The following is a 24,582-nucleotide window of genomic DNA, read 5'->3' on the forward strand; positions in this document are numbered from 1 at the left end:
GGCAAAAGTATAAGAAAAGGCTCTGATCCTGCTGTTGTTGTTCACACTCTTGCTGGACTGCTCTGCCTCTAGTTGGGTGACTTCCACATTTCCCATCAACCCCCGTCGCAGCTCTTTTTACATCATTTCAACCCATTGGATATTGAGAACGGTAGGTATCCAGTCGTTGGCCCAACTGCCATCTTTGAAGTGTTTCTACTTAATGACCCATTTGTCAATGAGCTTACAACTGCCTCACCTCAAATTGGGTCAAAAGATACTACTGTCTTAAATTTGCATTGACTACAAATGTGTTAGAAACACATTGATCTTTAAGATGAGTTTTTTCAGAATCAGCTAATTATCATAAGCAGACTGTCTCGATTAACTTAACTCATACATTCCCATAGTCTTAATGTATTTACCCCTAGAAGCGGAGTGACCAATCACTTCAATGGGACTGCCTGGAACAGTTCTTTTCATTACCTAGATGCTACAATTTTATCCCACCCCTGACGCTCAGTGTCTGTGGGGTCAGTGGAGCAGTGGGCCAGCTATTCGCCACAATAAGTTCAGGCCCTTTGAATCTTATAAGACAAGATGGAACAAATGGCAGGTCTTTCATTTATATTTTGCTTGGCCATATATTCTGCTACTGCTGCTGAGACTGTTCCTGCAACCCCAGAAAAGCAGAGGAAGATAATGAACAGTATGGGTTTTGTTCAATATGAAAGGCTTTATTTGGATATCACCTGGTACCTACCTTTCTTCACCCAAATACTTTCCTTCTTTACTCCCTCTTTTCCTACCAAGTTGCCTGTGAAAATGTATAAAGATATTTTACCAATACCAATTCCTTATATTTCCTCTGGGATGAGGAGGCCTCTGTATTATGAATTTGATAATCTGAACAACAATTGCTGCAGAATGTTTGTACAAAATAACAGCTGGTGGGTGTTCCTATATGACTGCTCCCATCAGCAGTTGTGTGCTGCATAGTTTCATCATGCATTTAATATCCCATACCTAATGTTTTTTGTGAAAAAGAGTACGATTTAAAACACCATTTACCCTCCAGTCCTTCTGTCTTCATATGGTTCTTCGTTCCTACATACATTATTTATAATTTATAATAATAGTTTTTAAAAAATTTTCATAAATTCACTAACAGAATTTAATCATGATATCATATAATTCAATATAGTTAATATAACATTTATTTTCTGTTCATATTATTCTGGAATCATATATTGCAATATATGTATGCAATGGTAACATGTCTTAGTCTTCAGAAAACTGGGAAACCTAAACTTAGACTGGGACTTAAATTTGGACACAATGTCCTATTTGGTAAAACTATGGAAGGAAATGTGAAAGCTATACACTGTAATATTGAAATAAAGATGTATACATCATGCATGAAGGGTTTAAAAACCTTTGTCTTTGTCCAAATCAGTTCTAGTTTTACTTCATCTTCTGACTGAGATGATTGACCATTTAGAACTCTATTTGTAAACATGTCCAAAGATTTTGAAGAAGACTTGGGTATTCTCTTGTTTGTAGAAATGTTTCTCAAACTGAGCATTTAATTCATGAAAGTGTTAACATGCAGCTGCTATACAATGACGCATTTTAGACAAACTTACATTATACATGGCAGATGATCAGTGCACTAAGGAAAGACAGATTAAACAGCTAACTAAAATTAATCTGATGAGAAGATGAAGGTGGGGATCGCAAAGGCAAATCGACTCCATTAATGTTAATGTCAATTAACTATCTTGGTCTATCAAAGTCTAGTTCAGAGCGTTCCAGAGTTCCAAGAGCAGTTATTTGAAGAAGCTAAGCAATTTATCCTTCAAGAACTTTCATGTTGGATTGCATAATTTAAAAAAATATTAATTTATAATTCCAATGATGAATTTGTGTGCACATGAGAGTGTTGATGAAAATGCTAAATATTCTGAAATACATTCTTTGTTTGTCTTTTGGCGCTTTCCTATGCTTGTTCAATTAGGAAAAGGCCGTATAGTAAACCTAGAGCTCCCTGGAGGGATTAGAGTATATCCTGTTACTCGTGGCAACACCCCAGGTTGAGCTGTAAATTGCTCCTAGGCGAAGGATGCTTGGATTACTCCGATTACTCCAACTGATATCCAATACACCCTTCTCCTGAAAAATCACTCAATAGTTGTGATCTTTGAAAACAATAAACTGCTTTTATGGCCTAAAAGAATTATACTTAACTTGTTTATTGGTTATTTTGAGAAAAAATCCAAGGTAGTTTTCTCTGTCAACTGGACTGGGTTTCTTCTCTTGAAGATGTTTCGCCTTCTATCCAGAAAGCTTCTTCAGTTCTGATATCGCTGGGGAGAGAGCTTGAAAATATATAGCCCCTGTGGACCATTTGCATGCTAATGATCTGGGTGGTCACCTGAGAGTCGTTAGCAGGGTCGTGGTCGGGTCGTTCACCTAGTTTCTGTTGAGGTGTCTCCCCTTTGTCTGCTGGATAACATGGTGGTGAGTCACTGGGTCTCCTGGAATGGTGTGAATGTTTGTTTTGCTGTTGGAAGGAGTGGAGGACTGCATTGTATGTGGGTGATGGGAAGTGCCTCAGGCCACCACCTCTGTTTAAGGACGGTTTTTCCAATTTGACATGGATAGCTTCCTTGACCCCCCTTTCAAACCAGCGGTCTTCTCTGGCCAGTATCCTTACTTGGCTGTCCTCGAAGGAGTGCCCACTCTCCTTTAAGTGTAAGTGGACTGCTGAATCTTGACCCAAAGAGGTGGCGCGTCTGTATTGTGCCATTCTTCTGTGGAGAGGTTGTTTGTTTTCCCCAATGTATAGTTCCTTGCATTTCTCCTGGCACTGTATAGCATAAACAACATTACTTTGTTTGGGTCTTGGTGTCTTGTCCTTTGGGTGTACTAACCTCTGTCTGAGAGTGTTGCTGGGTTTGAAATGAACCGGTATGTCGTGTTTCTGGAGGATCCTCCTAAACTTCTCAGAGACTCCGGACAGGTAGGGGATGGAAACGCTGTGGCATTTGTTTCTCTCCTCTCCTTTGCTGGGGTCTCGCTTTCTTGAGGTTTTGGTGAAGGCCCAGAAATTGAGAAAAAATAAACATCTAAAAATCTCTAATGAGGTTCACTGACATTCAATTAAGGCTTGAATAAATAAATACCTGCATGATGATCCCAGCACCTACAGTGTTGTGCAAATGACTTTTTCACAGAACAGAAGGTGAACACGTATTTTCTGTTTAGTTGTGAAGCTATAGCAAGTCGTTATTTTCTGTCACCTGTCACGCACGTACTCCAATCTATATTGATGTCTACATGCACAAAGAAGTACTCCTGCAATCACAGCTCACTGCCACATCATTTTCAGATTCCTGCTCGGCATCGCAGAGTTTCAGAAATCAATTTAAGACCTAAAACAGGGGTCAAAAGACAAAAAGAGGGCAATCCTTCTATTTGTGTTATCGATTCCATCAAGCATCTTGAGTTTAAAAAAAAGCTCAGCTTTAGCGTATTATATTTAGTGAAGGTATAAAAAGCCAATTCTTCAGAGTCACATCTATTATTTCTACCCAAAAAATAAATATATGAATAACCTGCTAAGACTTCATCTGCTGGTTGCTAATAAAGGAAAGTGTTAGTGTTGTTGTTGAAAGCTTTTTTGAAAGAAAAAACAATCCACCCAGAACATGAAGCTGATCGGAAGTGCAGACTTGCTTTGAATAATTCATCATTACAAGTCCATTGACACACCAAAATACAGACATGAATAATGTAACGTGTAAACATAGACTTTGAAGGTATGTGTGTATGTTATGTCTTTCTATGAATGAATTGCTTTTCTCTCCTCTCCAAACTCTAGGCTCTGGGTTCTGTAGAGCGTCATTAGACAGTGATTTGCTATTGACACTATAGTATATGTAAATACATTTGAAGGGTCTGTGTGTTTTAAGTGAATGTAAATTATAGCAAAATGCTCTGATAGATGCTGCATGGTCAGAACCAGTTAGGTTAAACTGGAAGGCAGAATGAAGACAAATGACCGGATTCACACCACTAAACATCTCAGTTTGGTAAATGAGTCCAATCTTACTTTCACAAAAGTCTGGTAAAGGAGAAGCAGGTTGAAGTAGACGAAAGTGAGACTTTGGGGTGGTAAATTAGTGCTGATGACCATGCCTAACAACTGGCAGCATTTCCATATCCTTGTTTTCATGGTAAAATAACCTGCTTGAAGAGTTTAATGTAGTTCAAAACAGCCAGTTTGTTTATTCTTCTTTATTTTTTTCAAAATCTCAAATTACACTGGCTAGTGGCTTTTACAAGAGCTTTGACCAGCCTTGTATTTCGAAAAGAGCCATAAGCAAAAGAAAGGCACCCAAGTGTGAAAATCCCAGTGCTGCTTTAAATCCATTTCACCATCATATTTGTAGAAAATCTGAAATGAAGGCATGCCTTTGTGGAAGTGCTGAAATAGAGATGACACACAATCTTGTCTACAACTATACTGTTAAGGGATGAGGGGAAAACACTTTTGAAGCTTACCATGTCCCTTATCCTCAAGGCTAATTCACAAAGCCAGCAGCAAATTCTCCTCTGAAACTAGTTTCAGGACACAAAAGTCAATTGTTTCTATTTGACAAAATTGCATGTACCTATGGATGTGCACCTATGCTGCTACCATGCTTTTTTTGGTCGGTCATTCTTGTTTCACACTTTATTTTTGTGGGTCCTCACAGAGACCAGAAGACCAGCAGTGAGGACAGTTCTTGGAGCTATTTATACTTTGTTGTAAACCCAACACAGCTGGATGGGTTTTTTTTTCTTTTGATATATAATATGCTAGTTCTGATTCTGATTCTGTTTTGTTTTTTTTTGTTTTGTTTTTTTGAGTCTGGAGCAAAATAACCAATGAAAAAGAGTATTTCAAGTTATTTTCCTTTTGATGAGATAGCAGTACTACCTTTATGCTAGATTAGGAACTAGTTATGCTGAAGTCAGATATTGATTTTACATCTGCAGGACATTATTTGGGTAGTTCTGCATGATATCATGGTTCTTGAAAAAAAGGAGACTCTGCTGTAGTCAGTTCAGTGAAAGGAAAGCTGATGTCCCCTGAATGTGACATTAACCTGTGGTCCATTGTCCATCAACCATCAGTGTACAAGTGGATTTACTAGCTTGAAATGCTGAAAACAGGCTCACAGGCATAGCCACAAGTTGTGATTTCTTCTTGCTGCAGTTGAGTAGTGTTGTGCTCAGGACAGAGGTTTCTATGTTAGTCTTTACAGCCAGAGTGAGCTTATGAAGTGAAGTGTTAAAGCTGCTATTATTATTCGCTCCCCTCTTCCCTCTCTTCATCTTTGTTCTCTGCTTTTTCAGCTCCTCTCTTTCATCCTCTCCTTTTCCCCAAGCCATTAGTTCCTCACCTTTTTGCTCTCTCAACTCCCTTCATCTCTTATTTCCCACTTTTTTCTCCTTGCTTCTTTCATCTGCTTTGCTCTCATTTTTCCTCAACTACTTGAACTGTCAAATTTTTTAGACTGTTTCCTTTATTCTTTTTCTCCCACCTCCATTCCCAGTAATGGTTGTGAGAGCAGTCAAAAGGTAAAGGACTGAAATGACATTATCCACACTGACAACATTTAGCATTCATCAACAGAACAATGCACATTTTGACTGTTAAAACTGTTTATATTTAATGTTTCAAGCCCATCTGCCATGAAGACTGTGCCTTATCAGATCACCTAAACTACTGCATATTAAACTGTAAAAAAAAGTCTTTGTTTCAAGCCAGATTCTATCGTAATTCCATTTTTTTCTTTTTTTTCCCTCTCCAGACTCAGTCCCAAACACAGTATATGCCCACAGCTGTTTTTAAGCACGGGTAAACGTTCTACGAATAGCCGATTAAATACTGCCGATAGACTGTTTACTTCTGGTGTATCTCTTCAGGTGCATTTACATTGTCTTTCTATACTTAATTGTCCAGTCTCTTTTTCAAACTTGCAGGGGAAGTATGAGCCCTGATTGAACAGAGACAAAGGAAGATTTTCTTTCCTTTTTTCTTCAGTGACTGGCGCGTTTATATGATGCGTGGTAGCTTCAGCCGTCGTTCCGTCAAAAACTTTCCTGACAATCTGGATGAAGCATTCCCACCAGCTTATCAAAATCTTGGTCTATTATCGGGTCATTTGACAGGGAAGTGTATGCTGATTATACTTATTCCCACCAAATCAAAAAGGTAGATATTAGCAGGTGTTACTGGGTTAACCGGAGGGAGAGGGGTTTCATATATCATACCCTATATCACACCCCTCCTGTTTACTCATTTTTTTGACCAAAGTCTCCAACTTGTGTGACTGTGTTACAATTTTCCTTGTCATATTTTCAATGATCAAAATCTCTCCTTCAACTCACACATTAAATTAGTCTCTAGAAGGGCCTTTTTTCACCTGAGGAACATCACAAGGATTAGAAAACTACTGACCCACCATGATGCTGAAAAGTTAGTCCATGCATTTGTTACTTTCAGGCTGGACTATTGTAATTCTTTATTATCAGGGTGTCCAAACTCCTCTTTAAGAAGCCTCCAGCTGATCCAAAATGCTGCAGCCAGAGTTCTGACAGGTATTGACAAAAGAGATCACATTACTCCTGTACTGGCGTCTCTTCATTGGCTGTCCGTTAAATTTAGAATAATTTTTAAACCCCCTTCTTTTGACCTACAAGGTCCACTGAGGCCTAGCTCCATCCTACCTGGAGGAGCTGGTGACACCTTACCAGCCCAATAGCCCACTCCGCTCTCAGAATGCTGGTCTACTTGTGGTCCCCAGAGGGTAGAATGGGGGGCTGAGCATTTAGCTACCAGGTATGTATGTATTTTTTGTATGTATTTCTATGCTCTATGCCTCTCCTTCTCCTCTCCTCTCCTTCTCCTCTCCTCTCCTCTCCTCTCCTCTCCTCTCCTCTCCTCTCCTCTCCTACCTATTCTATCCTCTGCCTGCCCTCCTCCCCCTTCTCCTCTCTCTCTACCCAGCCGGGCATCAACAGGAGGGTCCACCAACATGAGCCTGGTCCTGCTCAAGGTTTCTTCCTGTTAAAGGGGAGTTTTTCCTTGCCACTGTTGCTTGTCTGGGGTTAGGCCCTGGGATTCTGGAAAGCGCCTTGAAACAATTCTGATTGTAAAAGACGCTATATAAATAAAGATTAATTGATTGAATGAAGCAGGAAAAACAGTGCAGCAATAGTCTGGATTGACGTGCCTGTACAAGTAGAGAATACTCATGTGCAGAACGCAGCGGAACGAGGGGTATCATGGGCTTAAATAAGATCATTGTAAGAAGGAGCAGATCCAGCTCGTACTCACATAAGTCACTTATCTAGGTCAGCATAAGTGACTTGAACTTAATGTGGGCATCTACAGGTCATCCGTGGGGGGCAACCAGCAGTGGTGTGACACAAGCCTTCTTTGGTTGCTGAAGCGGTTTACCCACACATTTCTCTAAATGGTGCGCTGATACGAGCATAGCAATACTTAATGTACCATAGCATGTATCAGAAGCTGGATGACGTGCTGTGTTAGGAGCAGCATGTTTTTTTTTTAAGTTTAATAGGGCAAGTTACTGAGGCGACGTAACCAAAAAAAATTCAGTTAGATCATCAATCATGACACATACTTATCAAACAATACTATGTGTATAACTGATTTGGTGTGACAAAAACAAGCCAGAAGTGCTAATAAATGAACAGGAGTGTATGCAGTGTTCAAACATGGTGCAACCATCTTTACAAGTCTTCTTGGCATTGTGAGGATCCTCCAACTTTCCAATCCAATCTCTGGCACATTCCAGGTGAATCTTCCAACTCAGTATTCTTGATTACCATGGACTATGGTATATCCTGGGTTTAAATCAAACATTGACTCAATTACTGAGGACATACAGCAGGAAACTCCACAGTAGAACAGAACATAGAGAGGGGGGGGACAAAAAGTGTATCGTCACTTTAGCAATGTTGCACTGATTGTGTTGGGTGCCAGGGGAATAAATGACTTAAGACAATTGCACAATAGTGGCGCAAAATAGCTTGTGGTGGTGTTATAGATCATAAATTAGGGGGAGAAAAAGTCAGAAATCACCCATGTTTTAATATCTGCAATCATTTGTCCTTCTAGGAAGTTTTTGTCCACTTCAAACATGTCTGACTGAAATATTGCGGTTGTAGAGGTTGGTGCTGTGCACGATCGTAAGACAGCTTGAAGTTTAAACACACTGTGAAATGGAAATAATCGAATAACGTATTTTCATGACTCTAAGGCGCACCTAAAACACTGAGATTTTCTCAAAAATCGGCCGTGCACCTTATAATATGGAGCGCCTTGTGTGTGGACTGAGTTCCAAAATCTTCTATGCGCCTTTTGTGGGTGCACTACGGTAAATGCTCCGCCAATCGATTAGCGGCACACTTACGTGTAAGGACCCCCTAAAATGGCGCTGGTCAAGCGAGACGCGTATGAATGAGGCTTACTTTAAACTGCAGGCCATCGAATATGCGTCTGAAAATGGCAATCAAGCAATCATAGTGTTTTCGCTTTATGAGGCGGCGGCATCTCTCCATACGCGCAAGGACAACTGTTGCGCAGCAGCTGCCAGCGGATTACCAGGAGAGGGTGGCCATCTTCCGCACCTACTGCCGCGACAAGATAACCGCGCCCAGCCACATCACCAACATGGATGAGATCCCTCTGACTTTGACATCCCTTTGACCCACAAAGTGGAGAAAAAGGGACCAGCACGGTGGCGATATGCACAACGGGGCACGAGAAGTTGTCGTTCAGCGGCGGGCAAGTTATGCCACCATATGCGGGTGGATTGTAGACGCATGGGCTATGATACCGTCTTCATGTACTGTAAGAGCTTTCACAAAATCAACACTGAGCCGGAACCAGTCAGTGAGTCCGATTCAGATGATTAAGAAGAGGAATTCGAGATGTTGGACATTGAAATAGTGCAGCTGTTTAATTCAGATACAGAAGATAAAAACTTTGATGGTTTTGTGGCGGAAGAATGAATATTTTGTTCAATAAATGTGTCAAAACTCACTGTTTTACTTTCGTTGTCATTTTTTACTGTATGTTTCAGCATGCGCCTAATAATACAGTGCGCCTTATGTATGTTTTAAATACAGAAATAGCACCCATAACTGAGACTGCGCCTTTTAATAGAGTGTGCCTTATGGTCGTGAAAATACGGTAAATGTGAAACAAAGTGTCTGACACAGTTTAATTTGTGGCTAAATGGAGGACTCATCCATAAATGCAGAAATAATCTTTTCATTTCAGGCCATATTTGTTCAGGAGGGAGAGAGACATAAATCCCGTCTGTTCTCTTTACTCTACCGCACCACGTCCCCCACTCCTCCACCCTTTTTGCCCTTGAACTCCTGTTGGCACAACTTGGCCTTCTTGGTTGTATCATCAAACAAAGTCACACATGGGATTATAACATCTGTACCACAAAGATTCAGAGTTGATCTTTCGGATCATTTCAAAACAAGATCACAAAACAATTCTTGTTACACACAGACCCAAGTTTCTTAAATCCACAAGCCTTCACACATAAAGACAACATGAATGGAAAATGAATATTTGCAGCCGTTTCAGACTTTGCTTTATTTGGTGGGTTGGCCTTGGCCCCAGGTGATCTGACTATAAACACACGTTAGAATCTTGTTTTCCTTCTCTGCTGCCAGCACAGATCCCGATTCCCAACATTTTACAATAAAATCCATTCACAACACAACAATGATGAGTTTCTTTCTATTTACACCAGCGAGAAAAAATGAAAGGAAAGCTGTCAAGAATGTGTCATTCAATGGCTCATATGCTGCAAGCGTTAAGTTTGTCAGATAAGATGACTCCTTGGGAAAGAATATCATCTTTTTAAGATTAATTTAGGAAAATATGACAAATGTTTGTTTAGTGAGGGACTCTCCATGACTTGTGTGCAAATTTTCTTATAGTACATTTTGATGATAGCATGTGGAAGTAAGGTGATGTTGTTTAGGAAGGAAACATAAGTCACTTAAGCCTCAGAAAGTAGGCCATTATTGTGACCTATAGATTTCACCATTGTAGTTGACTGCTTTTCATTACTCGGGCCATTTGAAAAACCTTGTACATAGTGTAATCCTGGAGCTTGCCAACATTGTAGCGACTGTTATGTGTAAATATTGAGGTTATATCCAGTTATATGAGTGTGCACTGGCATCTGGACACACTGCACATTCCTTGCTGTTTACACAAGTCAAATATTGTGATTTGCAGCCAATTCATATCGGCAGTTTGTACTGCTTTCAGCCTGAAGGGAATGCTGGGAAAAAATAACTCACAGACGCGCTCACACACCTTCATACTGATTTAGACATACTGGCATGCACACAGACACACGTGCCCTAACATCTGCATCACAATCACCAGCTGGGAAGTAAATGTCACAGAGATGACAGTGGAGGAAAGCACCTGAGCCCAAATGACACCAGCTTAGCCGCTCCACTGTTTTGTCACTCTTGTACATGTCCAGCAGTCATTTTCTAGTCACTTTTAGACATTTCTTTTTTTTTTTGTAACCTGAAGAAATGGAATGCCAAACACCTTCCTTTTGTGCTCCTCCAACCATTCCTGAACTCTTGCCTTTTGGCAGGGTGCAGTATCCCGTGCAACATAATGGTCTGCAACAATGCTTAGGTTGGTGGTGCTAAAGTAACAGCAACATGGATTGCAGGACCCACGGTTTTCCCAAACCCAACATTGGCCACCTTCTTCCATTGCTCCATGGCCCAGGACTGATGTCGCCACAGCCATTGTTGAAACTTTCAGCTGCACCCTGATTACCTTGCAGTCATATACAACAAACTGAAATGCATCATGTAATCTGTCAGAATCAACAGAAACATCTTATAATTTGAGCTGCAGTCTAGTCTGTTAGACTGGACCACATAATATAATCACAGTACATGCTAATTAGCTGCTATATTAACATAATAAAAGGGTATTTGGGGAATAATGCATGCTAATTTATTCCATGGTCACCATGTCACCTCATGACAGAAGGTGTCCCAGAAGGGTAAAGGTCAGTGGGCATTATAAAGAGTTTCTGTAAAATCTGTTAAATCTTGAGGACTAAAAGAGAAACGAGCAGATAGACATTAAAAATATGTTGTTCAAAGACATCAGAGTGCTTTTTTATTAAACTGTAATTAGCTAAGGAATTGTTTTTCTTTTTTATATGTCTATTTAAAAGCCAAACATTGGTTCATTTGTTGCATTGAGATGAAGCAGAGAAACAAAAACCTTGTGTAAAAGCAGTCTCTACAACATGTTTAACACTTTTATTCACACTTGTTTAAAATAGTTTTGCATATCCAGATGGATTTTCATGTGATATTGGAAACGCAAAATGAATGATTTTTTTTCTGTCTATTATTATTAAATGATCCACAAAAATAGGTTCCTACAGGTTAAGTTATGCAGCATAAGTTAGAATTAAGATTACATGTTGTTATTTATTAGAAATGCAGAACCTGACCTCTGAAGATGCAGTTTTATTTATAGTGTATAGTCATTTTGGAGATTTGAATTATAAGCTTAAGGGGGCTTAATAATGACAATGAATGTTTTTACTATTATTGTATCAATATGTTTGAAAGGAAATGAAATGGAAATGTAACTGCATTACAATTCAGAGGCTGATCACTGCCTGGATATAAAAATGTAGGGTGTATGAAAAAGAGAGTGTGTGTGAGTGGTTATTTTCATGCTAGGTTAGCCACCATAACAATTAGAGTCTTGTTCATTACCCCTCATTAGTATCATACTCTCTCTCTCTTTCTCACTCACTATCACTGTCTCTCGCCTTCTTTCTCTCTCTCTCTCGCTCTCTCTCCTTTTAAGGCTCATCAAGACCCTCATTAATAACAACTTTGCCATGATGCAATTATGCAAGAAACATCAAACAAGCTGGTGTCTGCACACAGACACCACACATGCAGACACTTCAAACACTCGGCTTTACTTAGTAGAAGATTTTGAAACTTCCACAGCTTGCAGGGGTACCTACACTTCTATAAGTAGCTTTGTTTACATTTATATGTGTCAGCATCTGTCATCCAAATCATGTCATTATCATCGGTTCTGTTTATTCAAGCAGCATCGGATGTTTAGATCTGCTAAATGTTTGACTTGTCAAGCTCAAGAGCTAATTACTGTCCCCGTCCTGCAACATGAGATTTGAGCTGTCTGAATGAGCCGTCTGAATGCCTGAGGCAGGGCCTATCCCACTGAAGTAAAATTATTATTATTAGTAGTAGCAGAAGTAGTAGTAGTAATAGTAGTAGTAGTAGTAGTATTGTTGTTGTTGTTGCTGTTATTAATGTTCCTGTAGATGGATTTTGGTCTGGAACTTTCCTGATCAGATTTGATTATATTACTATATGTGGAACTGCTATGAGAATAGAATGTTTGTTCTTTTAGTTTCAGTTAAATCTCTATTTCCTGCTTATGTTTCCTACTTACTTAAGGTTTTAATTATTGCAAAGCAACATCCGAAGGCCAGTCTTCAGGCATGTAACATTTTTGCACCAGCTTGTCAACACTGCTAATAAAATGCAGATCCAGTTGCAGTCTGGAAACATCCCTAGAAAGACTATAAATGTGCAGAGACTGCACTGAATTTTTATATGGAGCCAAGCTGTATGCCATGTAGGATGCGTACTATGGACTCCCTAAAATTACTGGATAGAAATTTGATGTCTGCACTCTGTTTGAACTATGTCTGCGAGGCTATTTGTCAGAGGCTGGTCATTTGGGAAATACTTGTAAGATTTATGTACGTGCAGCGTGCTTAGCTCCTAGAAACCGATTTTCCTTCTGTTCACAAGAGCTGGTTCCTTTTTGTCTTGTAAAATAGCACATCTCATTTTTGGTAGGAGAAAAAGCCTGGGGGATAAAACATAACTACAGATATTACCCAGCAACTGCTTTTATCAACAGAATTACATTTAGTTGGTCAGGAGTAGAAAAATAGACAGAAATAAGTGAAAAGATGAAGGAGCTTTGATTCAGGGATAGATGATAGAAAAGCAGATCGACTGAGCTCTGCCACTGGATGTAGAACTTGTAATCTCTGAGAAATATGGTTGGCACTAATCAATTGTCAAGGAGTCAAAAACAACAGGTTTATGGTTTTGGATTAAGTAAAAACGTCTTGTGGAGTTCTCTCCAGCATTTAGCAGTGTAGCAGCAAAGAATCTGATATGTTCCAGGTGCAAAAGGTCCCACTGAGGAAAAATCACAGAATACTGATGAGCTTGTAATAGAATCATCTCTCCCAGCAAAATGACATCCTGGACTATACTAAAGATTCCATGAAACGATATTGGAGTATAATGAGATGTTTCTCTGGCCTCTGTCACCCCACTGGGTCATGGTTTCCTCTCCTTTCCTCCTCCTCATCAAGCAGACTAGTTATGCTGATTCTTGTGTAGTTTTTCTGCTCCCTCCCCTACCCCCCCCCCCCCACCCCCCCTTCGGTATTCATTTACAGGTATCGCCGCTGTATAAATAGTGTATTTTTGTATGTGTTTCTGTGCTCTGTGCCCGTCCTCTCCTCTCCTCTCCTCTCCTCTCCTCTCCTCTCCTCTCCTCTCCTCTCCCTCTCCCTCTCCCTCTCCTCTCCTACCTATTCAATCCTCTACCTGTCCTCCCCCTTCTCCTCTCTCTCTACCCAGCCCCCCATCAGCAGGAGGGTCCCCTTACATGAGCCTGGTCCTGCTCAAGGTTTCTTCCTGTTAAAGGGGAGTTTTTCCTTGCCACTGTTGCTTGTCTGGGGTTAGGCCCTGGGATTCTGGAAAGCGCCTTGAAACAATTTTGATTGTAAAAGACGCTATATAAATAAAGATTGATTTTATTTTATTTGATCTGATCTTCTTTTAATCCCAAGGAGGCCACATATTGTAAATCATTGCTATCTTTTGGGCTGTTTATTAAGTTCTAAATTATGTTTTTTGGCATTTAAATGTTTACAATAGGCTCATTTTGGTCAAAAACAGACTTGTTCTCCTCCTGACATATCATATTGTGTGACCACTTGTTATTTTATCTCAATATAAATCACAACAACACTAGTAGAACAGAGCAAATTGCAGTGATTCAGCCGTTCTCCCTGCCATTTTGTCAGAACGTGGTGTTGGCCACACCGGCTGATGTGCTGATTCTTCCACTACAAGGCCTGTTGCATCCCCAGCTGACACCACAAACCTTTTGTTAGCCTCACGGTACGAAATGGTGTGACCCAATCGTTCAATCTCTATGTGCTTACAGTTAAATGACGTGATGTGACCGGGGGTTTCTCAGGGAGAATAATGCCCTTGGCCACCACTAAAACATAACGTCAATTTCCTCTTCAGTCTCAAACAGACTGGGATGCTTTTTCACTCACCAGTTACAGCAGTGTCTTCAGTTGTGCCACATAACATAGGAGATGTGATGTCCACTATGTTCATTATTCCATTGTCTTTATCTTGTGTTTCCATCACTATCTCTATTTATTAATACAAACCCATCATTCTTTGTGGGGTCGAACAGCATAGCTAAAACAACAGTTCGGTGAAAGGAACTTTGGATTAATCAAGAGTAGGGGTCATTTTCTCTCCTACCCAGTTTTAAGGAAGGAAACTCAAATCCCAGGTGAAAGCTAGTGTCTACCTGGTAGAACAGAGCCCCTGTTGGATTACTGGGCTGGATGCACTGCTGCTGCAAAGATTTCCAAGGAATTGACAGATTTTATTTATCCCAGAGAGATTGTCAACATAAAATGGGGGGAAACAGTTTCCACAGTTTATACTCACTACACAATATATATGATTATAAAATCCATACAAAGGTGCAGGAATTGTATATGTGCAAACTGGGAATTGTATGCAGGTGTGCAAATACTCTGCATAATTATCCATATGATTGATTGATTTGGTCCAGTTTTGATTAGCCTGAGGCACTGAAAGGTCTGACAGTACTGGGGAGAAACAACCCACTCTTATGTTCCTCAGAGCGGCAAGCCTGAACCCATCTGGAAGTGAAACTGATGTACTTTCATTCCTGAAGTTTGGAACAAGGAGATGATGATGATGCAAATGATGATGATGGCGTTCCACTGAAATTGGCTCCAATTGCTCCAACCGATGGATCTGTCTATCCATCCATCGTATCCATGTGTTCTCTCTGGTCTCCCTCAAGTCATCAGCGTCTCTACCTTTTGTTCCAATTTCAAAGCCGCAATTATGTGTCCGTGTTGTGTTCACTCATCTCTGGTTGCATAGTTTAAGTCATTACTGCCACGTTAACTTTGTCTGTGGAAAGAATACTAAACATCTTTGTGCCGCTGTTCTTTTCATCGTCAACTACACACTTGTTCTTGTGCTGCACTGGCCTGTCCTCATTTCAGGCACATCAAAATCCATTGGTTTTGCATATTTTTCCAGTAAAACAAAACTACTCCCACTTCAATATTTCTCCAAAGTATTTAAGCACTCTTATAGCACTAATTAGGTCTTGTATCAGTAAGAGCTCTTTCTAGTTACATATAACTGTTTTATAGCTGCTAAATATGACCATATTTATTGATCATTCTGCTTTATACTTTATAATTAATAGGTTTTTCTCATTTTCAGTCCCATGACATTAAATCATTAAATTAATCTTCGTCATTCTGAATGATGACATGAATGATGTCACTTTGCTACTTCCAGACCCATGATTTAATCATTTTTTCTTTTTTGTTGGCTTTCAGTTTTCAACTAAGCATGGCGCCACATCGTTCTAAAAATTGCATTGTATTTAGGCCCGGGTTTTTCATTTTCAAAAGCATGAGGAACATTTGGTTGAGGTCGTGGAACCAAACCCCTTAAAATAAAACATTCAGGCAGAAAAGCATTTTCATTGTTGCATTTTGCATTAGAGACAAACATTAAAATTCAACTGTATGATTCTACTTTCTAAATGTCCAAAGTACTTTACAGAATCATGACCAGAGGGGGACTTTTTTAAAATGCATGTGGTTGTAAATGGTGACACTGCAGGTGGAAAAAGGATTCAAATGATCAACCATAGCAAATTAATGAGTCAAGCATTTTCTGAAAGGAATAATTTTGTCATGATTTACTCTAAGTGATGAAGGTGGACTCAGTTTTGGATATCTTTTCTTTACTCCTGTTCATAAGGTTCTCCTGTGCAGCTCTTACGATGCCATTTAAATCTTTTTTCAATCACATGTCAGTCCGATCTGTTTATCCATATGGTTATTTGACTGGTACCTAAACACTCTCGTTCCTCCAATCCCCTCATTATAGCCTGTTATTACCCAACACTTTTGCTCAGAGCAGGCGGGCAAGGACTCGAGTCCCGGCATGACTGGGGAAATTGGAGCATGCCTGGCAGGTTGTGAAATTAGAATTGGAACCGTACTTAGGCGGCAATTAATGATATCTCAGGAGCGAGACAATGCAAGGACAGAGAAGTTTGCACATTGAATCTCCATTTTCTTTTATCTTTGCCTTCTTTAGCCTCTTTCTTTTTCAATATCCTCACCAGAAACAAAGGAATACTGGAATTTCCTTTTTTTTCTGACATCTGTTAGAGTTCAAAAGTAAGAATTAGCAATATAACAGATATAAAGAAAGGAGGCAGATATGTTTAATAATGGAAAGTGATATCTTTGCTTTTGTCCTTATATTTTTATGTTTGACCAAAAAAGAATTTACATTTAATATTAGCATTTTCTCAAATGTGCAATGATTTTTTTTAAGTTTTCCTTCACAGTGACTTTTGAATCATGCAGTTTGTTGGTTTTGTGTTGATGCGATTTCCAAGGAAGTGGCAGTCACAGGGTTTTTGAGCATTGTGTGTCTGTGTATCTGAAAGTGAGTGAGCCTGATGAAGGAAAGCAGGAGGCATATGGCTTCCCTGCAAACAGGAAGAGTGCTCCACTAGCATAAACCATTAGTTTTGATAAACACACAAACTTAGAAATACTGCTAATATGCCACAAAAGCAAGTAGCAGTCAGAAATGGAGGCAAAAAGAGAAATGATCACAGGTCTGTAAAAACATGTGTTTTGATTATTTATTTATTTATTTATTTATTTATTTATTTATTTATTTATCACACCATTTGATGCAGTAATGGACTCTCAAGCAGTCTCAATAGTATTGCTAGTACTAATGTTAACTTTCTTTGCAGTACTGTCGAACATTTTTGCATTTCTGATGTAAGTCATTCAAGAGTCGTTTGTCCTTTCTAGTTGAGGTGAGAGGGTGATAGAGGGGTAAGTGTGGAGGGAAGAGGAAGAAAAAGGGTGTGTAAATGTAATTGCCCATAAGCCTACCCCAAGCTTATTGTGTAGAGATAAATGACAGACAACACCACTTGTCTGTCAGTTGACTCTCCCCATCCTTACTTATGTGAATTTCCTCTCTCAACCTCAGCATCTCCAACAATACCAGCACTCTGAGCTCATTGCTTATGCAGCTACCTGGCAGCAGATGGCTGCTGTTGCTATGGCTTTGTGAAGGACCCTTGGGTGACCAGACAGCTGTCTGCATGACAAATGATTGTCTTTCAAAATACACTCACACACACAGATGCATTTAAATACAATCTGAGTACCAGTGACAGTGTGTCCCACACATACTCACACTCAAAGCTGTGATGAAGGGCTGTCAGCAGAACATGACCCTGATCTGGGCCTGTGGGATTAAGAGCTGTAGCATGAAGTGTCGTAGTAGTGGCTTGAAATGACATCCTCTCTCCCCCACCTCTCTGTGTGTCTGCCTGCTGTCTGTCTGTCTGCCTGAGACACTTGAGTGAGTGCTGAAATGGGGGAGTATTAAAAGGTGCTCCCTTGGCTTCAGACCTGGTAGAAAGCACTTGAATATATTTCAAATGCTTCAAATAACCCAGGGAGCAGTCGATATAACTGATCTCTCTCCCCTCTCTAATCTCTTTAGGCTATTCTGAGTTCTTCCATTAAGGATCTTTTATAGCACAGCCCAAGATTCCTCAAATATTACAGTCTGCTTTTCTGTTTTGTATTTGTGGGGGTTTTCTGTGCCCATTTCCCGAGCTACTTTACCTTTGACGTGTGCTGCCCACTCAGCCAGATGACAGTGTTAAATTGACTTAGAAGCTCTTTACTACTTGAAGCAACAGGGGAAATGGGGTCATGGTGTTCCAGGGTACATGTGGTATTTTCAGCTGGACATGGAAAAGATATAATATGTTTGTCACTGGAATGTGGTGAGCACACCTACAGTATGGGTATTCTGAGGATATTTTATCACATTAGCACAATTTATTTATGAACAAATGACTTTTTTGTAGCTCTTCTTTTCCCTTAATTTTTTCAACTATATAACCCACACTACATGACAGATATACCCTTTTTAAACCTCAAGATGAACCTGTCATAAAATCTGTTCTTCATCTTCCCTCCTTTATTTCAGTATGTGATTTATGTGGAGTCAGTCCTATCAGACATTTCTTACTTACTGCAAGGATGAATTTGAAGTCCAGTGTCCACTCTCTGTAGCTCTTCCCAAGGGAAATATATAACTCTTTAGCAGTGGAGTGCCCCAGCAACCCTCCAACTGTCTGCGGTTCAGAACTTTTCCTTTCAGAACAGCTGCTGGACACTGCTGAAAACACACTTGAATTAAATATAAAGACCTAATAAAACCATTGGAAGCTATCAAATCAGTCCTCTTGGGTTCAACACCATGGGATATAGCTGTTTTAATGTTTTGTTACCTTTAATAATAAACCTAACATTTTTATATTTGCACCAATCATTAATGAAACCCGCCTTAAATCAGTTACGGCCAATAAATTTGATGGTGTTTTCTTTGTTTGCATGTGTTGGAGGTTTTTCTTTCTCCTCTCTCAGTCCAAAGATGTGCATTTGGACAGGTGCAGAGATTCTGTTTTGGGTTTTGGTTTATAATACGCAACTATGGATTTTAACTATAGCCAATATCGGTTTATTTTTTTTCTTTGATACATCAAAGTCTACAGTTGTCTTCACAGTATTCCTGTCCTTCACCTCCTGAGTCGCCAAGTGTGCCTTTAGGTTGACCTTAAATAACATACCTTGCTTGTCTGTCATTGCCAGAAATTTAAAATAAATGTACATACTGTGTAAAAAAGAGCGATACATTGTGTTTTCACACCATTTGAAAGTAAGTGAGACTAAACTTAATGTCAGATATAAGTGCTTAAAATGATTACTATTCACAAAATGCCAGGATAATGAGAACAATTTTTTGTTTAGCTATTTCCTCCAGAGTCATAAATCCCCATAAATTGTGTTAGTATTCAGTAACATTGCCTGTAAACTTTCTGACTCAAATCCAACATTATATGCATCTTTCCACAAGCTTCTGACAAGATGTTGCTGGAATTTTGGAATGCTGGAATATTCTTCCTGACACAACTGGAGTAATTGTGTCAGGTTTGTAGCCCGACTCGCTCACGCACGCCTTTTCTGCCCTGTCCTCAAATCTTCAATGGGACAGAGATCAGGGCTGTGTGATGGGCACAGAAATTGACGTTGTTGCCTTTAACCCACTGTAACTAATTGGGTGTGTTCATCATTGTCTATTTGAAAGATCCATTTGCACCTAGGCTTAAACTTGCTGGTTGATACCTGAGATGTTGATTCAACATAACATACATACAACATAATGTTCTTTTCCCTTGATGCCCAAAATGGTACTGCCACCTCCACACTTCTCAGTTGGGAGTGAGTTCTCAGGCTTCCTACTTTTTACTAAGAAATATGGCCAAATGGTACCAGACTTGTTTCCGTCAGCTAGCATCTACACAAGGGCTTTTGCTTTCGTTCTGGTCAGTTTACATATTTTGCACCAAATCACATTTACCTCAAAGAAACACAACGTGTCTCTTTACTGAGTGGATGGATGTCCTGACATTTGTGTGGTGTTTCTACTTGTGTTTACCTTCAGGCATCTGGAAACTGTAACCTTGGATAAAGCAGACTGGTTAGGTCCGCAGTTCTCTTCCTGATCTCTTGGTAGATTTCTCTGGATTCATTTTGATGATGATATGAAGAAAAAGGAAAAGGCTGTTTGAGGTGTGCCATAAAATGCCCTTCACAGGCATGCCTCCAATTAACTCAAATGTTGCCAACTAACCTATCAAAAGCTTTCACAGCCACAACTCCTTCATTTGGGTTTTTCCAAATTGTTTGAAGGCATAAAAATCACAGGGCCTATAAACTGTTCACCTTGAAAAAACTAATTTTCCTCCCTGCATTCTAGCATTTAGCAAATAGAAAGAATTTCAATAATCATAATAGCCTAAACAAGAAAAGTTTTGTTTGATTTACCAGAGGGAAAAAAAGGTTGTGAGTCATTTTAAACAGTGGATGTAAAGTCTGGTTTCAACAATATAGTATCATTGTTTCTGCAGCTTAAATGACATAAATGACTGTGCATATCTGTACTGTAAACCATAGCCCATGTATATGTAACATCCTGTTTGTGGTCATTGGATGCACCTCACTTTTACTCAATTGTACTTTTCAAGTGATTTTGAGAGGGGGCATTAGAGATGTCGAGGGGGATGCACAGGTAGTTGATAACAGAGCCCCTAGACACCTTTACTCTCGTTTCATTTTTGCCCTTTAAATACTGCTATTTGTGTTTCCTCCCCTGTCTCATTTGCAGCATGACCTAGTTTGATGGTAATGGTTTGGGGCTAACTGTATCTGCAATAAACTCATTTGCTGTGGATCATTTAGAGAGCAACTCCATTTCAGCTTCTCCACACACTGTGTGTGTTTGTGTGTGTATGTGTATGTGTATGTGCACAGTTTAATCTGTTAAGTGGGTAGACATATGGACAGGAAAAAAGCTGGTTCAGAGCTGTCAGAAAATGAAAGGACATCTCTGGCTTCAGATAAGGTTGCGAAGCATTGCATATCCACAGATATCTGTCACAGGCAACATGGGGAGCGCTGATAGGCAGATTTATTCAGAAAGGTCACACTGCGCTTCAGTCTGAGTGTAAGCAGCACTATGCAATAGGGTTTAATGATCCCTTTAGATCTGCTTGCTCGCATTCAATGTAGACACATCGTATTTGTTGTTATTGTTATTTTCATGTTTTGTTCCACCCTGTACTTAAAGCACATAGTGGAACAAAACACATCAGGCTTTTATTGAGTATTGGAAGAGTAATTACTTGTTGTTCATGCATTTCTAAGCTGCTTATTTCCTGTTTCCTGGGAAATAATTTCTGTTCCTCATCCATCATAATAATCCACCTATGTTGTAAATTTCACTTGAAATTTAAAAACCTCAAGTGGTTTTTATACAAATATGTTATTCAGGTAGCAGGTGATTACATCTTGGAATGATTCTCAAAGTCACCCCAAAGACCCTTCTAGCCACCATACATTTGTAAAGATTTGTTATTTTCTATGAATCTTCGGGTTTTTTTGTCTGTTTTTTTGTAGTTCTTAACCAACAGGACACAGAGAGGGACAGCACAATTTAAAACATTAATATTACATTTGAAATAATAAACGAGAGATTAAAACGCAAGATTTGCATCGTGTTTTTTTCTAACAAAGTCATTTAATGTGTAACCTCGGACTGGCTGTAGATTGGAGTCGATTATCTTTTTTAAAGTAATCACACGGTATTAATAAATGTTTTTAATAAAATGTGGATGAAAAACATGGAGACCAAAAAACACCCACAGACCTTGTTTTAAGGAAATGGCAACATCCCATTCAGAACATCAATCTACTGGATAATGTGGATGCAGGAATGGCAAAAGTGAAAGATTTTCACTGCAGGCTCCTTCTGATGCGCAACAGCTTTACATTGGTAAACAGGTCTGATTTTGCACAAAAGGCAGGTTTAATGTCTAGCACACTGTTGATTCATCCATCCGGGGGCGGGTCGCGGGGGCAGCAGCCTAAGAAGAGAAGCCCAGACTTCCCTCTCCCCAGCTACCTCTTCCAGCTCATCCGGAGGGATCCCCAGGTGTTCCCATGCCAGTCGAGAGACATATTCTCTCCAACGTGTCCTGGGTCTTCCCGGGGGTCTCCTACCGGAGGGACATGCCCTGAACACCTCACCAGGGAGGCGTCCAGGGGGCATCCTAACTAGATGCCCAAGCCACCTCATCTGGCTCCTCTCAACGCGGAGGAGCAGCGGCTCTACTCCGAGCTCCTCCCGGATGGCAGAGCTTCTCACCCTATCTCTAAGGGAGAGCCCAGCCACCCTACGGAGAAAGCTCATTTCGGCCACTTGTACCCGTGATCTTGTTCTTTCGGTCATTACCCAAAGCTCATGACCATAGGTGAGGGTAGGAACGAAGATTGACCGGTAAATTGAGAGCTGAGCCGAAAGGCGGAACATGGTCCACTCGGACTCAATGTCCCCCGACTCCCCCGGGACATGGTCAAAGCTCTCCCGGAGGTGTGAGTTGAAGCTCCTTCTGACAGGAGCTTCTGTCCTTCTGTTGATTCATAGTTGTCTAATTTTCTCCACCCATACTTTAGGTTTGCTGCTACGCTCCAGCTCTTCAAGGTATTTTCTCTGGTGCTTTGCTGGGAGGAATTAAAAGGCTTTCAGGCACTCATACAATCTTAATCAGCCCTTTTCTGATCATCATAATTGCCTGATGATTCCTGTTTCAGAGCACTGTGCAAACGCATGTGCTGATTTGGGATTGCTGACTGCATTACTACCCACTGTACTGTACTTTAACGTGTACTTCATGTTTTTAGCCTTGTTGTCTGATGGCAGAGCTCATGAATAGTAGCAGTTGCATTGCAAAATATGGAAAAAAGAAATATGAAAGAAAGTGGGTTCATCATAACTGAAGAGACTCAGAGCTGCAAAGTCTAAAGGTTACACAAGGGGTTACACAAAAAGAAACACACTTGAGAGAAAATTTAAATTCCAGGTGATTCTCCTCATTTTTTAAAGCCACTATTTTTTATCCTGAACACAGAAGGTAAATTTAATTTGTGTTTGTTCATCTATCTGTCTATCTACACGATGATGGCCAATCCACGTACTGTCACGTTATGGATCTAAATGGGATTAACCTCTGCAGAGAGAAAAATCAAATGCAGGTCCCCCTCCAATGGTGTGGTGGCGGGTAGTACCCAAATCTACTTTCTCCCTTTGGGCAGGGTAGAAGCAAAGGAGGGAGAAAGAGGAAGTGAGAGAGGGGAAATGTAGAGGCAGTTGTTGTTCTGCTGTCACTCACAGCCTCCCTCGGGACTGTTTAGACCTTTAAAATCCCCTCTTTTTCTGCAGGCTATTAACAATCCTAGCACTTCCTGATTTTCTCCCCCTGTCACTCTTCATCCCCTCTCTCCTTGAATCCTGCACACTTTGTTCACCTCCTTCACTGGTTCACCAACTCCTCCATCTTATTCTTACCCTGAGAATCCTGCAGATTTTTCTTACACGCAACCTGTTTTTTTTTGTTTCCTAACTGACACAGAGGCCATTTGTGAGGTTGCTTTTAGGCTTACGATGGTAACGGGAAGTAAAGAAACTTCCTTGGAAATAATTGTGTTCACATTAGGAAAAATTTATATCTCACTCTAAAACATTCATTCATTCATCATGTTGTGCAATAGCTGCTGAACCTCTCAGCAAAACCTCTTTGTGGGCCTCAGAGAGTTGTTTTTGTCAAAAAATAATTTGTTCAGCACAACTGGAAAACAGCTGGAAAACAACCTTGTAATCATGTTTTTGGCTTCCATTGGTGTACAATGTTTGCTCAGTAAACATTGACAACAATGATAATTTCTATAAATTGTTATCGAATATTAAAATGATTCCACGTTATTTAAAAGAATCAATTTAAACTTATACTTCAATTTCTATAAGTAGGCAGGGTTATTGACTATATCCCTGAGTTGCTCTATGTACAGCATGAAAAACAAACTCCAAATTGAATGTATGTTTCAACATACTTCTTCTGTTTTAGATTACATCTTTCCCAGATTTGATTTATAATGAAACACATTTTGCACAGACAAAACACTATGGAGCAAAACACAAGATAAACCGTAGAAACAGTACTGGATTTTTTTAAGTGAAGGAAAATTTTACGAAGACTCATGATCTCGATTCATGGAATCGCCTAAACATATTATTTCTGCCACTTTTCCATCCTAATTAATCTATATTTTTTCCTAACATTACCATATTTGCTGAAAGTGCCCATAAGCTCTCGCATTCACATTTTTCTCTTTCTTTCCCCCAGAAGAGAAAAGAGAATTTACTCCAGGCCCAAATACGGGGGCAGTCATTGGTGGTATCCTCGGTTCGCTCATCTTCATCGCCATCATTGTTGGCATCATCTTCTTAATCCGCAACTGCCAGGACAACAGAGAGTAAGTCTTCATTAACCCTCCTGCATGACCTCATTGCTTATTTAAGCTCCTTAAAGCATAATTAATGTCCCCCTCTGACACA

At 39.9% G+C, this 24,582-nt stretch overlaps 1 protein-coding gene across 2 annotated transcripts in view; it reads left to right on the forward strand.

Annotated features, from left to right (window-relative positions):
• The window catches only part of pvrl2l (PVR cell adhesion molecule related 2 like), a 194,229-nt gene that overhangs the window by 161,973 nt on the left and 7,674 nt on the right, over window positions 1-24,582 (forward strand). For both annotated transcript variants that reach the window (XM_029845620.1, XM_029845621.1), the window contains exon 8: window positions 24,371-24,500. In XM_029845620.1, the coding sequence (XP_029701480.1) occupies window positions 24,371-24,500 (130 nt within the window). The remainder of the gene's footprint in view (window positions 1-24,370; window positions 24,501-24,582) is intronic.

Source organism: Takifugu rubripes, chromosome 12 (assembly GCF_901000725.2).
Source record: "Takifugu rubripes chromosome 12, fTakRub1.2, whole genome shotgun sequence".
Taxonomy (NCBI): Eukaryota; Metazoa; Chordata; class Actinopteri; order Tetraodontiformes; family Tetraodontidae; genus Takifugu; species Takifugu rubripes.